Here is a 19263-nt window from a genome sequence, read left to right as displayed (position 1 = left end):
TCCAGGAAGATCCCACATGCCACGGAGCAACTAAGCCTCTGCGCCACAACTATTGAGCCTGCACTCTAGAGCCCGCGAGCCACAACTACTGAGCCCATGTGCCACAACTGCTGAAGCCTGTGTGCCTAGAGCCCGTGCTCCACAACAAGAGAAGCCACCGCAATGAGAAGCCTGCGCACCACAATGAAGAGTAGCCCCCGCTCGCCGCAACTAGATAAAGCCCGTGCACAGCAACGAAGACCCAACACATCCATAAATACATACATACATACATACATACATACATACATACATACATACATACATACATACATTTATTTAAAAAAAAAGGAAGTCTGCTTAACCCAGGCAAGCACCAGTATGGTTGTCTGAATCAGGCATTGGCAAACTACAGCCCATTGGTCACATTTGGCCAGCTGCCTGATTTTATAAATAAAATTTTATTGGAACACCGCCATGCTCTTTTGTTAATGTATTTCCTATGGCTGCTTTTGTGCTGTAACAACAGAGTTGGATAGAGACACTGAGACCATGTGACCCATAGAGCCTAAGATATTTACTATCTAAACCTTCACAGAAAAAACTTGCCAAGTATTGGGTCTAATTAATGAGTCCAGAGAGCAGCAAATTTAATTACTCTCTCCAAATAGGGGTAATATTAGAGAATTTATATTATTAAAGTTTTAAGCTTGACCTGGTATCACAGGGACTCATCAGACCCAAGTATCTAAAAACCATTTGTTTTGAAACTTAGATTAAGAACCACCTCGATGTGTGTTAAACAAAGATTCTGGCTCCCACTGAAAAGTGTTTTTCTTTTTTTTTGGTCGTGCCACATGGCATGCAGGATCTTAGTGTGAGTTTCAGCACTGGGAAGATTGAAGCAAGACAGTAATAGAACCTGACTGACTTTCTAAGAACTCATCCTGACTGACTTTTCGTGTGTGCCCATTTATATACTTTTATTTTTTTTATTTTTTTTTAAAACAAATTTATTTATTTTATTTATTTATTTTTGGCTGCGTTGGGTCTTCATTGCTGCTCCCGGGCTCTCTCTAGTTGTGGTGTGCAGGCTCTCTCTAGTTGTGGTACACAGGCTCTCTCTAGTTGTGGTGCACAGGTTACTCGTTGCGGTGGCTTCTCTTGTTATGGAGCACGGGCTCTAGGCGCGCATGCTTCAGTAGTTGTGGCACGAGGGCTCAGTAATTGTGGCTCGTGGGCTCTAGAGCGCAGGCTCAGTAGTTGTGGCACGTGGGATCTTCCTGGACCAGGGATCGAACATGTGTCCCCTGCATTGGCAGGTGGATTCTTAACCATTGCGCCACCAGGGAAGTCCCTATACTTGTAATTTCTTACCCTGTGCATACTTAAGCTTAAGAAAACATCTATCATCAATTCTTCTGGGGGCGGGGCTGGCAGGACACACTGCACGGCTTTTGGGATCTTAGTTCCCCGACCAGGTATCGAATCCGTGCCGCCTGCAGTGGAAGCAGGGAATTCCGAAAAGTTTTCATTTTTAACAAGCATCTCAGATTATTCTATTGATGATGGTCCCCAGGATCACGCTTTAAGAAACACTGGCTTAATGGTCAGTTTTCTGACTATGGAATCTAAGATAGAAATTTCCATCTTTGTTCCAAGAGAATATCTGAGTCTGATATGTGTCATCAGCAAAGTTCAAGTAAGTTGCACCTTGGGATATGGGAGTCTTGCCCTAAGGTACAATTGTTAGAGCAGGACATTTTTACTTTTAAATGATAATATCCTTTGGCGGGTCAGGCCGTTGAAAATTGTTTATAAGCAAAAGTTAGCAACTGAAAGTGATCATATATAATTCTTCTCTTGGGAAGTACCTAAAGAGGTATATTTTAATAGAGAGAGAAACTTTAATATTTGGCTGTCGTAGAATTCTCTGTTATTTTGCCAAGGAATTTAAAAATAAAATTATATGGAGTAGTTTCCCACAGTTAAATGCAATCATAGTGCTAACAGCTTTGAAAATGTTACATTAATGAGCGTTAGACAGGCTGTTTAGGACTTCTGTGTGTTGCTTTCTTTGATAATCTAGCCATGGCTCTTTTCTGACGTTGTTTCTGCGTGGCATCGGCCAGGAGTCCAGAGTGTCTGTCCTGCCTGCCTTGCCTTTGTCTATAATCATTTGGCTGTGCCACATTTGCAGGATGATATTTATTAAGGAACATTAGGATTGAAAACAGTAGATTAGCTACATAGGTTTTTCTAGAAAATGAAAGTTGTGGTACCAGAAGGAAAATGTGCTATATTTTATAAAGTGGTTTTTTGAAATTATTATCTTATTTTTAGGCTTGAACTCAAACTTGAATGTAAATATGGATATGAACAGTATTAAAGAGCCACAGTCAAGACTAAGGAAGTGGACTACAGTGGACAGCATTTCTGTGAACACATCTTTGGATCAAAACTCCAGCAAACATGGTATAAAATACATTCTTATATTTTGACTTAAAAAAAAATAACTGTAGAATACTAAATTTAGACCTTATTTTATTTTAAATATATATTTTCATAGCTAAATCCTCTTAAGAACCTTTCCTCATTATTAAAAAGTACTTTATTAGTTATTAAATCTTAGTTAAAACCAAAAAAAATGACCTTTATTGTGCTGTTGTGAAAAACAGATCAGACTACACATATATTTTTTAATTATTCCCTCTTTAGATAGTCATTTAGTTTTTTGCTATTTTATTGTTGTAGTGTTCTACTTAACATTTACTCAATTTAATCTGATATAAGGGATTAAAAACTTCCACCATAATTTGATTTTTAACAGTTTCTTTCCATTCATCTAGTAATTGTTAATGGAGTATTTTCTGCTTTCCAAGAACTGTGCTAGGCCACCTGGAATACATAGATACATATGTACATACATGCACACAATTGACTGTATGTAAACAAGTAAAAATACTTGCCCTGAAGAAGCTCATTGTTTGGTAGCAAAAATAAACATGTAAACAGCTTTACTACACTGTGATAGGTGCTATAAAAGTTAATACATACAATAGGATACATAGTATAAGAATGTGAAATCTAATGGAGAAGTGAGTCAGGAATAACAAACCATGGGTCTGAACAGAGTCTTGAAGTTTACCAAAGGAGTGGAGAAAGAACACCATGGAGAGGATAGCATGTGAAATGTTCAAGGACAGGACCTCCTGGTGAGTTCTGCCAGGTGGGCATGTCTGGGGGTGAAGGTACCAGTGAGAGAAAGGAGGAAGGTGTAGCTGCAGCAGTAGGTATTGAGCAATCGTGGAAAACTTTGTGCCAGAACAATCACTTTAAACATGACAATGGTGGATCTCTAAAGGCACCTAAGGCTTAAAGGAGTCTAAGTGAGAAAGAGGGCAACGGACGTGAGAAGACGGAGTGCATTGAAGAGAGTGTTAGAATTATGGACAAAAGGGCTTGGTAACTAACTTAATTCATTCTGCAAATATATGATTATCTGTGATGTGCCTCCTGTGCTTCTTGCCTTCCTCAGTCCAGCCCTATACCTTACCCTGGGCTCAAGAGTCATTTCCAAGAAGCCTCCTCCAGGCTTTGTGTTCGAATAACACCTCTTATGTGTATCTGTTTTGTGTGAGTATCCATTTAGGCCTGTTTCTGTCACAGGACATAAATTCCTGGAGGTGAGAGTCCATGCTTTGCTTACCTGTAGCCCCACTGAGCACATTGCAGCACTCGGGGGACATTTGCTAGGTGAAAGGATGAGTGGACGGCAATGCAGTTAATGGTAGAGTAAATGTAGGAATTGAAGCAGGCCTGCTGGGACAGATAATGGATGGATTTTAGACTTGTTGAGTGTGGTATTTTAGGGATAGCTCAACGTGGAAAAGCCCAGTAAGAAATTAGAATTAGAGGCCTGGTACTCAGAAGAAAAATATGGGCGAGAGTAAGATTTTGTGTTCATCAGAATGTTGATGCCGTCGACATGGACAAGGTTGCCCAGAGAGATGGCGCATAGAAGGGAATAAGGACACACAATCCTAGAGCCAGTAGTAGTCAAGAAACCTAGAGAAGAATGGGTAGGAGATAGGACGTGGAGACCCAGAAACATGTTTCTGCCGTATGGTTTTCTGTCTCCTCTGATTAAAATGAATTTTTCCATGTCTGACCCTCAGTTTCTTTGTAAAAATGTTTCCTTCCTCTCACTGCTGTTTAAGGTGTAGTGTGTATCATATATTCTCAAGTGCTCGGCATACTTACCTAGGGCATACTGGTATGTATATAGTATGCGTTATATAAATGGCGTGTCATCACGCAGCATAGGTTTTTTGTTTTGTGTTTTTTTCGGTACACGGGCCTCTCACTGTCGTGGCCTCTCCAGTCGCGGAGCACAGGCTCTGGACGCGCAGGCCCAGCGGCCATGGCTCACGGGCCCAGCCACTCCGCCGTATGTGGGATCCTCCCGGACTGCGGCACAAACCCGTGTCCCCCGCATCGGCAGGCGGACTCTCAACCACTGTGCCACCAGGGAAGCCCGCAGCATAGGTTTTGAAGGCAGATAGACCTGGGATTTGATCCCAGTTCTTAACCTCTTTAAGCCACAGTATTTGCATCTGTAAAGTGGAAATGATACATTATAGAACTGTTGAGGATTGAATGAGATAATAACTGTTAAGCTCCTGTCTCATTGCCTGGCATGTGACATGCAGGTAGTGGGTGGTAGTGTCTTCTTATAAGCAGCCTATTATCATAAGTTTGTTTTTCATTCAATTCAATTAGTAATTTTATATTTTAATTTTGTATTTTGTTTCCTCTCTTTTTTTAAACTTAGTATCTGTTTTTTATTTTTTCATCATGCATTTTATTGTTTGATTTTGCATAAACCTGGAATGTCAGCAGTGAGTTTTTGTTTTTAGGAATTAGCTTAAACAATAAATAGTTTTATTCCTGTATACATAGCAGTCTAATGAACATATTCTAGTAATGTTCTCTTCTTCAGAATAAGGAGGTTGATGCTCTTCCTCCTTTACTTCAGTGTAGGTTCCTGTTATTCTGTTTTTTTAATTAAAATATAGTTGATGTACAATATTATGTAAGTTACAGGCATACAATATAGTGATTCACAATTTTTAAAGGTTATACTCCATTTGTAGTTATTGCAAAATATTGGCTAAGTTCCTTGTGTTGTACAGTATATCCTTGTAGCTTATTTTATACCTAATAGTTTGTGCCTCTTAATCCCGTCCTTATCTTGTCCTTCTCCCCACTGGTAACTACTAGTTCTCTATATCTGAATCTGTTTCTTTTTTGTTATATTCACTAGTTTGTTGTATTTTTTTAGATTCCACATATAGGTGATATACAGTATTTTTCCTTCTCTGTCTGACTTATTTTACTCAGCATAATGCCCTTAAGGTTCGTCCATGTTGTTGTAAATGGCAGAATTTTCTTCTTTCTCCAGGCTGAATATTATTCCTTTGTGTGTGTATACAACACCTTCTTCATTCATTGATGGATACTCAGGTTGTTTCCATATCTTGGTTATTGTGAGTAATGATGCAATAAATGTGCAGATATCTTTTTGATATCCTGTTTTCATTTCTCTTGGATATATACCCAGAAGTGGGATTGCTGGGTCATTAGTAGTTGTATTTTAATTTTTTGAGAAACCTCCATACTGTTTTCCACAGTGGCTGTGCCAATTTACATTCCCACCAACAGTGTACAATGTTCCCATTTCTCCACATCCTCATCAATATTTGTTGTTTGTGGTCTTTTTGATGATAGCCATTCTGACAGTGAGAGCTGATATCTCATTGTGGTTTTGATTTTCATTTCCCTGATGATTAGCGATGTTGAGCATCTTTTCATATGCCTGTTGGCCATCTGCATGTCCTCTTTGCAAAACTGTTCAGATCTCCTGCTCATTTTTAAATTGGGTGTTGTTTTTTTTTTTATATGTTGAGTTGTATGAGCTGTTATATATTCTGGATATTAACCCCTTATCAGTCATATCATTTGCAAGTATTTTTTCTCATTCATTAGGTTGTCTTTTCATTGTCAGTGGTTTCCTTTGCTGTGCAAAAGCTTTTAAGTTTAATTTGGTCCCATTTGTTTATTTTTGTTTATTTTTTTAAATAAATTTTTAAATATTTTTTTTAATAACTTTATTTTATTTATTTATTTTTGGCTGCATCTGGCCTTCGTTGCTGCGCATGGGCTTTTCTCTAGTTGCGGCAAGCAGGGTCTACTCTTCGTTGCGGTGGACGGGCTTCTCATTGCAGTGGCTTCTCTTGTTGCGGAACACAGGCTCTAGGTGCGTGGGCTTCAGTATTTGTGGCACACGGGCTCAGTAGTTGCGGCTCGCAGGCTCTAGAGCACAGGCTCAGTAGTTGTGGTGCACAGGCTTAGTTGCTCTGCGGCATGTGGGATCTTCCTGGACCAGGGCTCGAGCCCATCTCCCCTGCATTGGCAGGCGGATTCTTAACCGCTTCGCCACCAGGGAAGCCCCATCTTTTTATTTCTGCTTTTATTTCCTTTGCTTTAGGAGACAGATCCAAAAAAATACTGCTACGATTTATCTCAGAGTGTTCTGTCTATGTTTTCCTCTAGGAGTCTTATGGTTTCTGGTCTTACATTTAGGTCTTTAGTCAATTTTTAGTTTATTTTTGTATATGGTGTTAGAGAATGTTCTAGTTTCATTTTTTTTACATGCAGCTGTCCAGTCTTCCCAGCACCACTTATTGAAGAGACTGTCTTTTTCTCCATTGTATGTTCTTGCCTCCTTTGTCGTAGATTAATTGACCATAAGTGTGAGTTTATTCTACTATTCTTCATTTACTTAACTTGACATCTTGAAACTGTCATTTTTTCTTTTTTAAAATTACTTTTGTATTGTTAATACAAATTACTAAATTTTTATATGCTTCCCCACCCCCAAAATGTTCTCATCGTCTTTACTTTAGCAGGCCTTGTAACTAATGCGAAGCAGCCCAAGACTAGTAGTCTGCCCTTCATGGATATTATTTTGAGATCTCCAGGCTTTTACTTTATCCCCTTAAAAATCAAGAATGTTTGATAGAATTTCTTCTCTATGGTTGCTTTTATTCTTTCTTCATTGTTGTATTTTTTCCTTCCTTGTAAAAATGACTTCAGAAATACACCTTGACCTGTTGTGGTTTTGGTCTTCATCTCTAGAAAGAAAGACCAGGTTAGTTTTATATCCGTATAGAAGAACCCTCTAAATTTCAAGTCTTAAAAGGTTGGGGTTTTGTTTTTTGGTTTTGTTTTTTTTTTTTTAAGCTTTTCAGTCTGTTTAAAGAAAGTGCTTTTTCTTACCATAATAATTCTCTAATTGTTTATACTATCATTTTCTCCCAGAAGTGCTCCTCTTGGCTCTGTGGTTCTTTTCCTTCTCTTACTATCTCTCTTTCTCCTGGTAGAGACTTAGAATCTTCTCAGGCACACTCTTTCTATTTGTTTGCTTTGTTTTCAGTTTTCCTTATATTAAAACAATAGAGGAATGTTAATCATCTTATTTCCATTATTATTTTGGTGCAGCTTGTTCTTTTGTCCTTATAAAAATCAAATTGGCATCTAACTTTGTATTCTAGAAGAGATCCCCAAACTGCTGGTCTGAGTGTTACGTTTTGTTAGACACTATTTTGAAAATAATTTTTTTGAACCAACGTCTATTTAAACATTCAGGAAATTTCATGTACAGATTCAGATTTCTGGCATCTCTGGAGAAATGTGAAGATCTGCCAGCACCAGGCTCCAGAGCAGTCACCACCCAGAGTTGAGTGGCTGCTGCCCACGTGCTTCCTGGCTCATTCTCCCCATTCCCCTCACACCTGTACCTTCCCTCCCATTGGTGGAGAAATATTTTTCTGTACTCCCTAACCAGAGAAATATTTCCCTGTAGTCATGTTTCTATCTGAGGAGGGACCATGGGATTTTTTTTCTGTAGGCAGCTTGCTTCACTTGTATATAAAACCTGATTGGCCTTATTGGCATTTGTATTTCCATGTTGTAGGAAACGGGGGTTGTTTTTCCATAGGACCAGAGTAGTGTAGAGATCATTTTTTAAGCGGGAATGATCCGATAGCAGTAGTCAGGCTGGGCTGAGATGGGCTGAGCCTGGAAACAGGAGAGGCCTGTGGGGACGCTTGGCTGGCTCTGATCTTTTGCATCACAATCTTACGTGGGTTCTATTTTTATCCCCATCTAGTGAAGCTTAGAGGGCTAGTAAGATAGTTGTGGATCAGAGAAGAAAGGGCAAATTCAAGAGAATCTTCCGTGTCAGAGATCCCCAAGTACACTGGTTTCCTAGAAGAACTCACAGAACTCAGAAAAACGGTAATACTCATGGTTATGGTTTATTACAGCAAAAGAATACAGATTAAAATCAACAAAGGAAAAAGGCACATAGAAAAGAGTCCAGGAGAAACCAGGAGAAGCTTTTTGTTGTCCTCTCTCAGTGCAGTTTCTTGGACTTAATTCTCCCAGCAACAATTTGTGAGAACATGTACAAAGTATTGCCAGCCAGAGAAGCTCAGCCAAGCCTTAGTGTCCTCAGTTTCTTGTCAGGGGTCAGTTGTGTAGACATGGAGCACACCTGCTTGTCAATCTTCAACCCCCTGCAGGCCCTTCAGAGTTCAGACAAAAACAGCATGACCCAGGCCCCATGCAAACAAAAACAGATGTTCACCGTAAATCACATTGTTCTCATAAACTCTCTGGCGTGGCCATGGCCCAGTGTATGCAGAGGAACTCTTATCTGGCCTGCTGTTCTGTGAGTTACAGGAACCCAGGAGCCATCAAGGGCTAGTCCCTGAAGCTCTTTGCCATGTGCAGTCTAGCCCTGTGCTAACCCTTTACTGCACACCTTCCAGAGTCAAAAAACGAGATTCATTAAGGGAAGTAGAGTAGAGTGGAGGCAAGGCCATTTAACAGGGGAATTGTGGGTCAAGTGAGATTCGGACTGGGGTATTTGTGATACTTTATGGTCCTAAGAGTCTGTGACTTAACCAGAGTTTATAAAATCCCTTTCCCCTCCTCACTGCCCAGAGAAAAGTACAATGTTCAGGGGCTGGAATACATTTATTTTAGTCTTGGAGTTAGTTGAGGGCAATTGGGAACGGTTTCCAGGAGGCCTGTGATCCCTTAAGCTGAGATATGAAAGATAAACAGGCATTAGCCAGGCAGAGGTGGAAGGAGGGAAAACCATAAGGCGTGAGTAGAGGCTAGAGTTTTAAGAGCCTTACAAACTATTGAAGAGTTTGAATTTTACTCCACTGTAATGGAGAACTGTTGAAGAGTTTTAAGCTGGAAAGTGACATGATCAGATTGGCATTTTTGAAGAGGCAGTGTGAAGAACTGGGGAGTAGACGTGGACAGAGAGATCAGTTAGGAAACTTCTGCCTAATCCAGAGCGTGGCCAAACGAGACGACAGTAGTCTGATCTCATGTGTTGTTATTCAAAAGCTATATGATCATTTCACAGTCTATACAAATAGCAAATCATTATGTTGTACACTTGAAACCAATATGTTGTATGTCAGTTATATCTCAATCAAAATATTTTAGAAAGAAATGAAGATGAAATGTGTAAGTTATAAAGATGCCCACTAAACAAAAACTATAAGCCTTCCACAGTTTCAGAAAAGATGAGTCAACATTTTCAAAGTTTTTAAAGAATCTATAAAGAAATTCAAAGAAATTCATATTGAATCATAAAGCAAAATCTGACTCTATGCTGTATACAGGGGGACCCAGAACAAAATAATTCAGAAATCTTTGCAATCACAGAAGGAGAAAAAAGAGCTAGGTAGGCAGCAGGATTGACAGGACTTAGTGATTTTAAAATAATAGGGAAGAGCCAGGAGAGACTCTTGTTTTGTGACTTAAGTAACACCAAATCATTGTTCCTCTGATTAGTATTAAAAGGATATTTTGTTACATTGATTCCTTCCCTTTTCATTGGATTTTATCTTGAAACTTTGACTAAACTTGGCTTAAAGATCAGTTTGCTGGTTTGTATACATTGGACTGATGATTATCAGAAATTAAAGGTGAAATTGTCATGTAATTGAAAGCACATTGGAACATGAAATCAAGCAGCCCTGAATTCTAAGCTAATTTGCCACACGGTGGTATATCACATTTGGAATTTTTCTTAAGAGACGGAGTGGGAGCTGAGACAATGGCAAAATGTCAAAATAAATATGGACCCTAGAATTGACACCTACCTCCGCTACTAATTAGCTCTGCTGTTTATTAGCTGCTGGCAAGTAACTTAACCTCTCTGAACTTTGGTCCCTCATCTGCTAAATGGGAGTAATAATAGTACCGCTTATGATGTTTTGAGGATTGGTAAGGCAATAACTCTGAAGTGCCTAAACACTAGAACAGGGTTAGACACATAAGTGGCCAGTGGGTCTCAGCTTTCATCCTTATTGTTATTGCCGTCATTGTCATCTCATGAGTGCCCTACCTCTGAGACGGCACCGTTTCTCCAGTGTAAATCCAGCTCTGTTTGCTTAAACTAAACCTACCACATAAATTTTACATTTCAGTTTTCTGGTGCTCTCCCATGCAGTATCTAATAGAATGTAATGGGATCGTGGCTGCCACTTAAGTTATGTCTATTGTCCTTTTTAATAAAATGAAGTTTGAATAAGTAGATATTGTTTCTTTTTAAAAAGGGGGGCAGGTGCTTTCATCATTGCTGGTTCTTGTGTAAGAATTAATCACTTCAAATTTGGCAATTATGCTTACTTACTGTATTACTTGCAACTACTACTTTATATATCCTTTATTTCCAAGTGGTTTTAATTAGGCTAAGATACATAGTTCACTAAGATAAAAGTAATAACTAGATGAGGAAGCCAGAGGAGAGAGGGAAATGGAATTGGTGGAATAACTGAATCAAGTCAGGGATGGGTTAGTGCCCACCAGTGAGTGGCATGAGGTCCTGTATTTTACCAGAAGCTCATAGCTGGAGCAGCCTTGAGTCCATGAACCAGGGCTTTCCTTATATCTGTTTCAAACTCTACATGAATGGACAAGACACTTGGTTTTCCTTCTGTTGTCAAATCCAAGTTCGTCTGATGCGCAGTGAGGCCAAACAAACTGAAATGTTGGAGTTTGGAGTAGAGAAAGGAGTATTGCAAGGCCAAACAAGGAGAATGGACAGCTTGTGCTCAGAAAGCCCAAACTCCCCAATAGTTTTCAGGGGGGGAAGAATTTTTATAGGCGAAATTGGGGTGGGGGGGCTACAGGGGGTGTAACCTTCCTCTGATTGATTGGTGGGGAAATAACAGGGTGGTGTTCCAGGAGTCTCAATCGTTAGCCTTCTGGTCCCATCCAGTCTGTGGTCCAGTGTTTGTGATCAGCCTGAAGTTACCATCCTCCACCTGGGGTGGGGGCCTCAGTTCCTGTAGAAGAACTCAGATTTCTATCAGGTTGTTATGTATATCTTTTGAGGAGGAACCAGGATCTGGCCCGTGGCTACACTATTGTTTCTTGACTGCCTTTCCTTGGTTTCTGCGTTCCCTCACTCCCCAGATTAGTAACTGTTTGAATCTGCCCTTTGGAGCTCAGGGAAGGTCTAGGAGGCTGAAACCTTTTTTCTACAAACAAGAAATGGGGGACATGGAATGGCTTTTGTACACGGGAGGGCCCTACAGGGACCTGCTCAGTTTCACTTTCTTCACCCTTGCTCCTCCCCGTTCCAGAAATTGTACCTCCTTCGATCAAGTTATTGAAGCTAGAAATTTAAGAGGCATTCTCTTTTTCAAAAAGTTTGAGATAATTTACATATAATACAATTTCTCCTTTTAAAGTATAAAATGCTGTGGCTTTCAGTAACATTCTCAGAGTTGGGTATCCATCGAACAATCAACTTTTTTTTTAAACTTCTTTTTTTTGTTTGTTTTTGTCTGCCTTGGGTCTTCGTTGCTGCACGTGGGCTTTGTCTAGTTGCGGTGAGCAGGGGCTACTCTTTGTTGCGGTGTGCGGGCTTCTCATTGCGGTGGCTTCTCGTTGTGGAGCACAGGCTCTAGGCGCGTGGGCTTCAGTAGTTGTGGCACGCGGGCTCAGTAGTTGTGGCTCGCAGGCTCTAGAGTGCAGGCTCAGTAGTTGTGGTGCACAGGCTTAGCTGCTCCGTGGCATGTTGGATCTTCCCAGACCAGGGCTCGAACCCATGTCCCCTGCATTGGCAGGTGGATTCTTAACCACTGTGCCACCAGGGAAGCCCCACACAATCAACTTTTGAACATTTTCCTTACCCTAGAAGAACCCCTTAGGTGTCATTCCTCCCACCTCCATTTTCCCATCTCTCTAGCCATAAGTAAAAACTAATATTTTTGTTTTCTATAGATTTGTCTGTACTGGACATTTCATATAAGTGGAAGCATATAATATCTGGTCTTTTATGACTGGCATTTTTGGCTTAGCGTAATGTTTTCGAGGTTCATCTGTGTTGTAGCATGCACATGTATTTCACTCCTTTTTGTAGTTGAATTGGATAATATATACCACATTTTGTTTGTGCATTCATCGGTTGGTGGATATTTGGGCCTAAGAGATATTCTTGATTTCTTCCTTTCTCCAATCTGCACATTGAGTCCATCTGTGAATAGTACCCATTCTGCTTCCAAAATACATAGTTTATGCATCTGTTGTGTCTCCTAATGGTCTCCCTGCTTCTATGCTAGCCTTCCTTCCGTTTTCCACACTGCAGCAAATGTGATCTCAAAACAAATAGGATTGTACTAGTTCCCTTCCTAAAACCCCTCAGCATAAACAACTCCTTGCCAAGTCCTACAAAGCCCTGTCTGAGGGTGTTGTAAATTCTGATGCCTTCGGGGAACAGGCAGGGCATAGGCCAGTCTGGAGTGGTAGGGCCTGGGACAGCTAGAGTGTGCACACCCCACCTCAGGATCTTTGAATTCCAAGCATTTGAAATGAAATGTACTAGGTCATCCCTGCCCTTCAAGATCAGGGCCCCACTCCTTCATGTTATTCTCTCTCCCGTTTACTGTTTTTCAGGCAAAATGATCTTTCAGTTCCTCAAATGTGCTGAACAATTTTTCTCCTCAAGTCTTTGTGCAGGCTGCACCCACTGGCTAGAATCTTTTCCCCCAGACTCTTTCCATGCGGTCCCTGCCCCCTCCTTGACACACATTCTCTCCTTCTGCCCTCTGTCCATTTACTTGGCTTTTTGTGAGAATATACTGTCATTGTGGGCAAGGACCTCATTCATATCAGAGACTAAAAGTGATTGAAATCCGGAAGAAAGCACAGGGCTTTCTTTCCTCCTTACATCTTCACATAATCTACAGAAGAGTTTGGAACCCACAGATCTAATAAAAAGTTTTCTTATTATATTTGACAAACTACAAGAAATAAATATGATATTATATTTTGCTCACATTTCCCTTCCATTTTCTCTTTTTAGGTGCTATTTCAAGTGGTTTCAGGCTGGAAGAGTCTCCATTCGTTCCCTATGACTTTATGAACAGCAGTACTTCACCAGCCAGTCCTCCGGGTTCAGTAGGAGATGGCTGGCCACGTGCCAAATCGCCTAACGGCTCTAGCAGTGTTAATTGGCCACCAGGTAAAATGCCGACATCTTCTGTTATGAGAGTTTGTGTCCATTAAGGTTTCAGTACCTCTAGATATACTAATGATTTGGCCCTGATTCTGTGTGATTGGACTGAACTACGCGAAGGATGAGGAAGAACACAGAAATGTGAATGGGAAGTTGAGCCCAGGTCTTGGGCTGATGAGTGACCTGGCCCATTACCAGTGCCTTTATGCTCCAATCTGTGAAGGTGGAGTTAGTCCCACAAAGGGATTAGGCCAGCGCGAAGAACGATATAAACCTTCGTTCATTGTTCTTCTCTGGCTGTGTCTGGGGACAGAGGTGACAGCATTTCCATTTACTGAGGAATCACCAGAAATGCACCTATGACCTGTTTCATCCTATCCAACTTGCTGTGGCTCTGTGATTTGTAATAAAGCACTTTAAAATGTTACTTTTAAGAATATATAAACCCAGAAAAAAGTTGCAAGTTATTCCTAAAAAGCAGTTTATATTAATTGTGATACTGAGTCAGCCTGTTAGGGTATTGGAAAATAATTCAAGAGTATTGGAAGATATTTGATAATTGCATAGACTTTAGGAATAAAACTTTTGGGCAGTTACTGATGGATTTTCAGATGATGATTAAGCCTGAACTAATTTTAAATTTTTATTTCCAGAATTTCGCCCTGGTGAACCATGGAAAGGTTATCCAAACATTGACCCTGAAACTGACCCTTATGTCACTCCTGGCAGTGTCATAAACAATCTTTCAATTAATACTGTGCGGGAAGTCGACCACCTCAGGGACAGGAACAGTGGTATGTAGGCAGATACGACTCAGGACTTTTGAATGATGCAGGACAGTGGCTCAAAGTAGATGTGAAACTTTGAGCAGCGAGAGTCACTCCAGCACAACACAGCACCTGACGTCCAAGGGGCTCGTGACAGTGATAACAGAATTCTCAATTTCCCGTAGGTGACTCTTTAGCCACTTTTAAAATGATGAGGATTTATTATCACTTGATGTGGTAAACACAAAGGACCAGCAAACATTTGCTTTTCAGTCACTGTATTAACAACTGAAGGTTGTTACCCATTTTATAACAAGTTTCGTATTGTGGTTATTAAGAAATGGGTGTTTCTTATTCAAGATGTTATATTATTATTTGTTTATACACTCTGGATGTTAAAGAACTTTCATCTGGAGAAGGAATTGGCTTTCTTTGTCTCCCAGAGAGTGAAAATAAGAAAAATTTAAGGGTCACTGCAGTCCAGATGCACTTTTAATGGGTTATCCAATGAAATCCTCCTCCTACCTACCACGTGGTTATCTTTCACCCCAGGCATATGTAAGTATTCCATGCATGCAGTAGAAGAAAGGTGAATGAAATGAGTGACGATCTCTTCTCTTTCTGTAACGTACAGCCTCACAGCTGTCCCTTTAAACAGTTTGTAATAAAGAAACTGTAAACCAGTCAACACTTTCTGTTAAATACATAATTTGTTAACAGGTGTTTGCCAGATCACAGTGGTAAGATAAGAATCCTCATCATTCTAAAATGACTGAATTTAGCAGACAACTATGTACAGAACTAGGTAAAGCCACTCCTTTCACAGGAGAACGTGGGGACAGAGCCGACAATAACACCTCACAGCCTGGTAGTTAGTGAAAGAGTCTGGCAGCCGGAGCTGTTGCAGTGATCCACATAATGGTCGGGTCTGGGGCTGAACTAGGGTAGTGGTCACGGGGATTGTTTAAAAAATAGGAAGAAAGGCTAGGTTTTCGAGACTGAGTGTAGGGCACAACGGGAGAGGACAAAGGCCTGGCTCACTGGTAGTGCCAGTGCCAGGGCACCTTGGTGAGCTGCCCAATAAGAAGTCATTAGAGTTCAGAGACAGGCTGGGAGCTCTGGTGGAGCCCACTGCTGAGAAGCAGGACTGGTGTTGTCTCTTGCTGGATCCCATTGTTGGGGTGCATTCTCACAGACAGTGATGAGAAGACCGGAATGGGAGGGATACCTCTTGTGAGCCACGGTGGAAACAGTGAGCAAGCTCTCCACATGCTGTTTTGAAGGCAGGAAGGAAGCTACAATCATGGGCGCCTTTCCCATGGCCCTGAACATGGCTGTTTCCTTTCTGTGGCATACTGTTAAGTTGCAGGTTCACTGGGTGCTTTTGCTGCTTCTCTAATGCCATGTCCCCTCCTGCTCTGGGGATGACTGACTGTGCTCTTTTCCCGTGTAGGGTCATCCTCATCCTTGAACACCACGCTGCCTTCAACTAGTGCCTGGTCATCCATTCGTGCCTCCAACTACAACGTTCCCCTCAGCAGTACAGCACAAAGCACTTCAGGTGGGCCTTGTCCTGAGTTGGCCAAGGCTCTGGCAGAGGAAGGGGGGCAGTACCTGGGGCCAGGGCCGTTGTGTTTACCTCGTCTTCTGATTCCGAGTCTTCTGTTCAGGGAGCTGGGAGAGTGTATTTCTGAGCCTGGGAAGATATTTTTAACACCATTTGCCCCCACTTAAAATTTACTGTATCCAGTAGTCATTTACGAAAATAATCAGGTTTCACTGAATAGCCACTCTCATCTGAGAGCTGTCTCAGATTAAATGTAATTTAGTTCGAAGCAGTAGTCCTCAACAATCTGTAGTGAAGGACCTTTTATTTTTTTAATGCTCAATCCTTTGCAGACTGATAACTTTTGTAAAATACAGTAAACCTGAACTTTGAATTGCTAGAGTACACACTTGGGAGTTACAGCAGCGTCAGATTGCTGGTAGAGTTTACAAACGCTCACTCTGAATTTCTGTATTTGTACTGTCACAGACCAGTAATAAAGTGTGTTGTGACCAGTCTTCCCATCACAGTTTGAGACGTGCTGACTTAAAGACATGCTCCTTATGAGCAGGTAGAAAAAATAATTGATGGTGACAGAAGTTATAAAGTTTTCTATCCCCTTCCGCTCTCTCGTTTTTTTTCGTATTATTTCGATTTACTTTTCTGTGTTCCTGGCTGTGCTCTGGACCCGTAGGCAAGTTGCTTAACCTCTCTGAACCTCAGTAAAATGTGTGTGAGGATTAGAGGTAGCGTACACCAAGCGCCCAGCAGCCCAGCGCTCAGCATAGAGCAGCCCCCGGCGAATGTCTGCTGTGAAGATTCCCTGAGTTAGGGCTGCTTTTGTAGTCCTTTTTTCATGAATGAATAACACAATGCTAAAATCTAATGGCCTAAGTGTTGGTCTAGAGCAACTCATTATGGTTGTTAAGGTATGGACTTCCCACTTGCTACTTTAGAGCAGCTCAAAGCAGTGTTCAGTGTAGTTGTATACGCTGGACTAAGGGTCTCACAGGTCTTAAAACTATTAATAAGAGACAAACAGTCTGTTCTGAGGCAAGGGAGCAGTTTCCTTTTGGCTTTTTGTTTTTCTTCTGCAGTTTAGTTTGATTTGGGGTTTTTTTTACGTTTTTTTTTGTTTGATTTGCTTTTAGTGGGGGAATTGGTGTTGTCATTAAATTTTCTCTTTTCTGAAAGCATTTATCTCCCCTCTTTCCCACTTTGTTTTTTTCCTTTGAGTAGCCAGAAATAGTGATTCCAAATTGACATGGTCTCCTGGTTCAGTTACAAACACCTCTCTGGCTCATGAGCTGTGGAAGGTCCCTTTGCCACCTAAAAACATCACTGCTCCGTCCCGCCCACCTCCGGGACTGACTGGTCAGAAGCCACCCTTGTCTACGTGGGATAATTCTCCCCTTCGTGTAGGTGGAGGATGGGGAAATTCTGACGCCAGGTATACCCCAGGTAAGACGACATGCATAAAGTGGTTTCATGTGGTTTATTTGCTGAACACTAATCAGTACCAACAGTCTAGTTTAACAGAGACCTAAATAGCAGACTGTTGCATTATCCTCTATAAAGTAAGATTAGAACTTAACTAAACATAAGATTCCTAGTTCATTGCTATCTTCCACAATTGCCATGCTTTTGAGAGTCTTAAATTTTATTTTAAATTTTGCCCAGTTTACTTACATTTCCCCAAAGACACACACCTGTCAGTGATAAAGTTAATGGAATGAGGATCTCCTTTCTTTCAGAAGTTCCTCAAAGGCTCATCTTATTAGGTATAGTGACTTCCTGCTCATGGCAGGCTTGTCATAATACCATGTCACATGGAGCAGAAGTGTTATCTGACAAGCCTGGGGAGGTGGGAGCAGCCCATCTGGGCCTTGAAGAATGGGGTCTGTTTGGGTAAAAGCTTGGCCTGTACTTAGGATGATCATAAAATGTATTGATTAAACAGGGACGTTTGAGAGTGAAAAGGGGTGCTGTTAATTAACTGTACAGGCCTAAACCAGACTGTCCCAGGAAAGCTGGGACAGATGGTTCCCTTACCTCTCTACTCCTTCCGTAAATGACGAGCACTGGATTTGTACTGGCATCATGTCCCCACCCGCCTCCCCCCAACATACACAACACACACAGCCACAAATACAACTCACAGCTCGTCTACCAGTTCATCCATTCTACCCCGCCCCCGCAAATGCACCAAACTTTCTCATCTCCAGGATGAAAATTGTAGTAAAACCTCTAATCATTTCTGATCTTTGGACAGGTGATTGGCTGAAATAAGACTTGCAGTGTTTCCTTTGGGGGAAAGTTTTAGTTATGTGAAAAAAAGCACATGAATCTGTTCCAAGCTACTGAACGCAAGTTCGTGTAATTGGTGTCATGTGTAAGTGGTTCTTTCAGGCCTCAGACGTCTTTTGGGTGCCAGCTAAGTGCCTGGTGGCACCCTTACCCTCAGGAGGGTTGGTGGAGTTCAGTGGGCTCAGGAAGCCTGTAAGAGTCAGCCAGGTCAGCAGAGGGCGCAGCATGTGCCAGGTGCAGAGACCTGTGAAAGCACAAGGGTTTCCTGCTGGAATTGCTGGAGCTTGGCAAAGGGTGGTGTTCAGGGCAAGCTGAGTGGGCACGCGCTGTGTCACGCAGCCATCTTCCTAAGCCACCCGGAGTGTTTCTGAGGCACTGTTTTTTGGGGGGTTTTTTAAGTTCTTTTTTTTTTCCACACACACACTGTATTTTATTTTTACAAGAGATAAATACACTGACACCAAGCATTGTAAATGGATGACCACAACAAAAGCTACAATGACTGCAATTACCAAACACGAAACACACTCACACTGTGTCATAATATTGACGTTCAGTCCAGTAACCCTCCACTGTAACAGCTCCTTTACTTTGCAGTGAAAATTGATTTGTATATGTTTTGCCTCTGAGTCCTTGTAGGATTTTTTTTTTATTCAAACAGAAAGTCACAAAAATTATAATCATCCTCATCAGGTCTGAGGCACTTTTAAGTAGTTGTAGACAGAAGTGACTTGATCATGTCTTAAAGCTCTGCTGCTGGGAGGGAGAGACGATGCTGTAGGGCCGGGCAGGAGAGCCAGGTGTGGAGCCCTTGTGGTAGCCCAGACTGAAACGAGGAATGTCTGGACGACTGCAAGCTCTTAAATCCCCTCGAACTTCACACCCTGTGGGACGTGCATGCAAAGTCATCAATTGATCATCATGAGCTGAGGCTATTCCCCAAAGGCTACCATTTTGCGATAGTTTTAGCTTTATAAATGGGAAGACCCCAAAGGCATCTGGCCTTTGGTTCACTAGCCCACCATGTGATGAGCTGGCAGCCCTCT

General features: G+C 41.4%; 1 protein-coding gene across 4 annotated transcripts in view; it reads left to right on the top strand.

The window, feature by feature from the left end:
- Positions 1-19263, top strand: part of TNRC6A (trinucleotide repeat containing adaptor 6A) — a 99980-nt gene that overhangs the window by 76113 nt on the left and 4604 nt on the right. For all 4 annotated transcript variants that reach the window (XM_082600666.1, XM_082600665.1, XM_082600664.1 and 1 more), the window contains 5 exons: positions 2323-2454; positions 13445-13603; positions 14251-14391; positions 15818-15925; positions 17150-17371. In XM_082600666.1, the coding sequence (XP_082456792.1) occupies positions 2323-2454; positions 13445-13603; positions 14251-14391; positions 15818-15925; positions 17150-17371 (762 nt within the window). The remainder of the gene's footprint in view (positions 1-2322; positions 2455-13444; positions 13604-14250; positions 14392-15817; positions 15926-17149; positions 17372-19263) is intronic.

The sequence above is a fragment of the Mesoplodon mirus genome (assembly GCF_964341445.2).
Source record: "Mesoplodon mirus genome assembly, chromosome: 15".
Classification (NCBI taxonomy): Eukaryota; Metazoa; Chordata; class Mammalia; order Artiodactyla; family Ziphiidae; genus Mesoplodon; species Mesoplodon mirus.
Note: the sequence above shows the minus strand (reverse complement) of the source record. Positions and strands in the feature narration are given on the sequence as shown.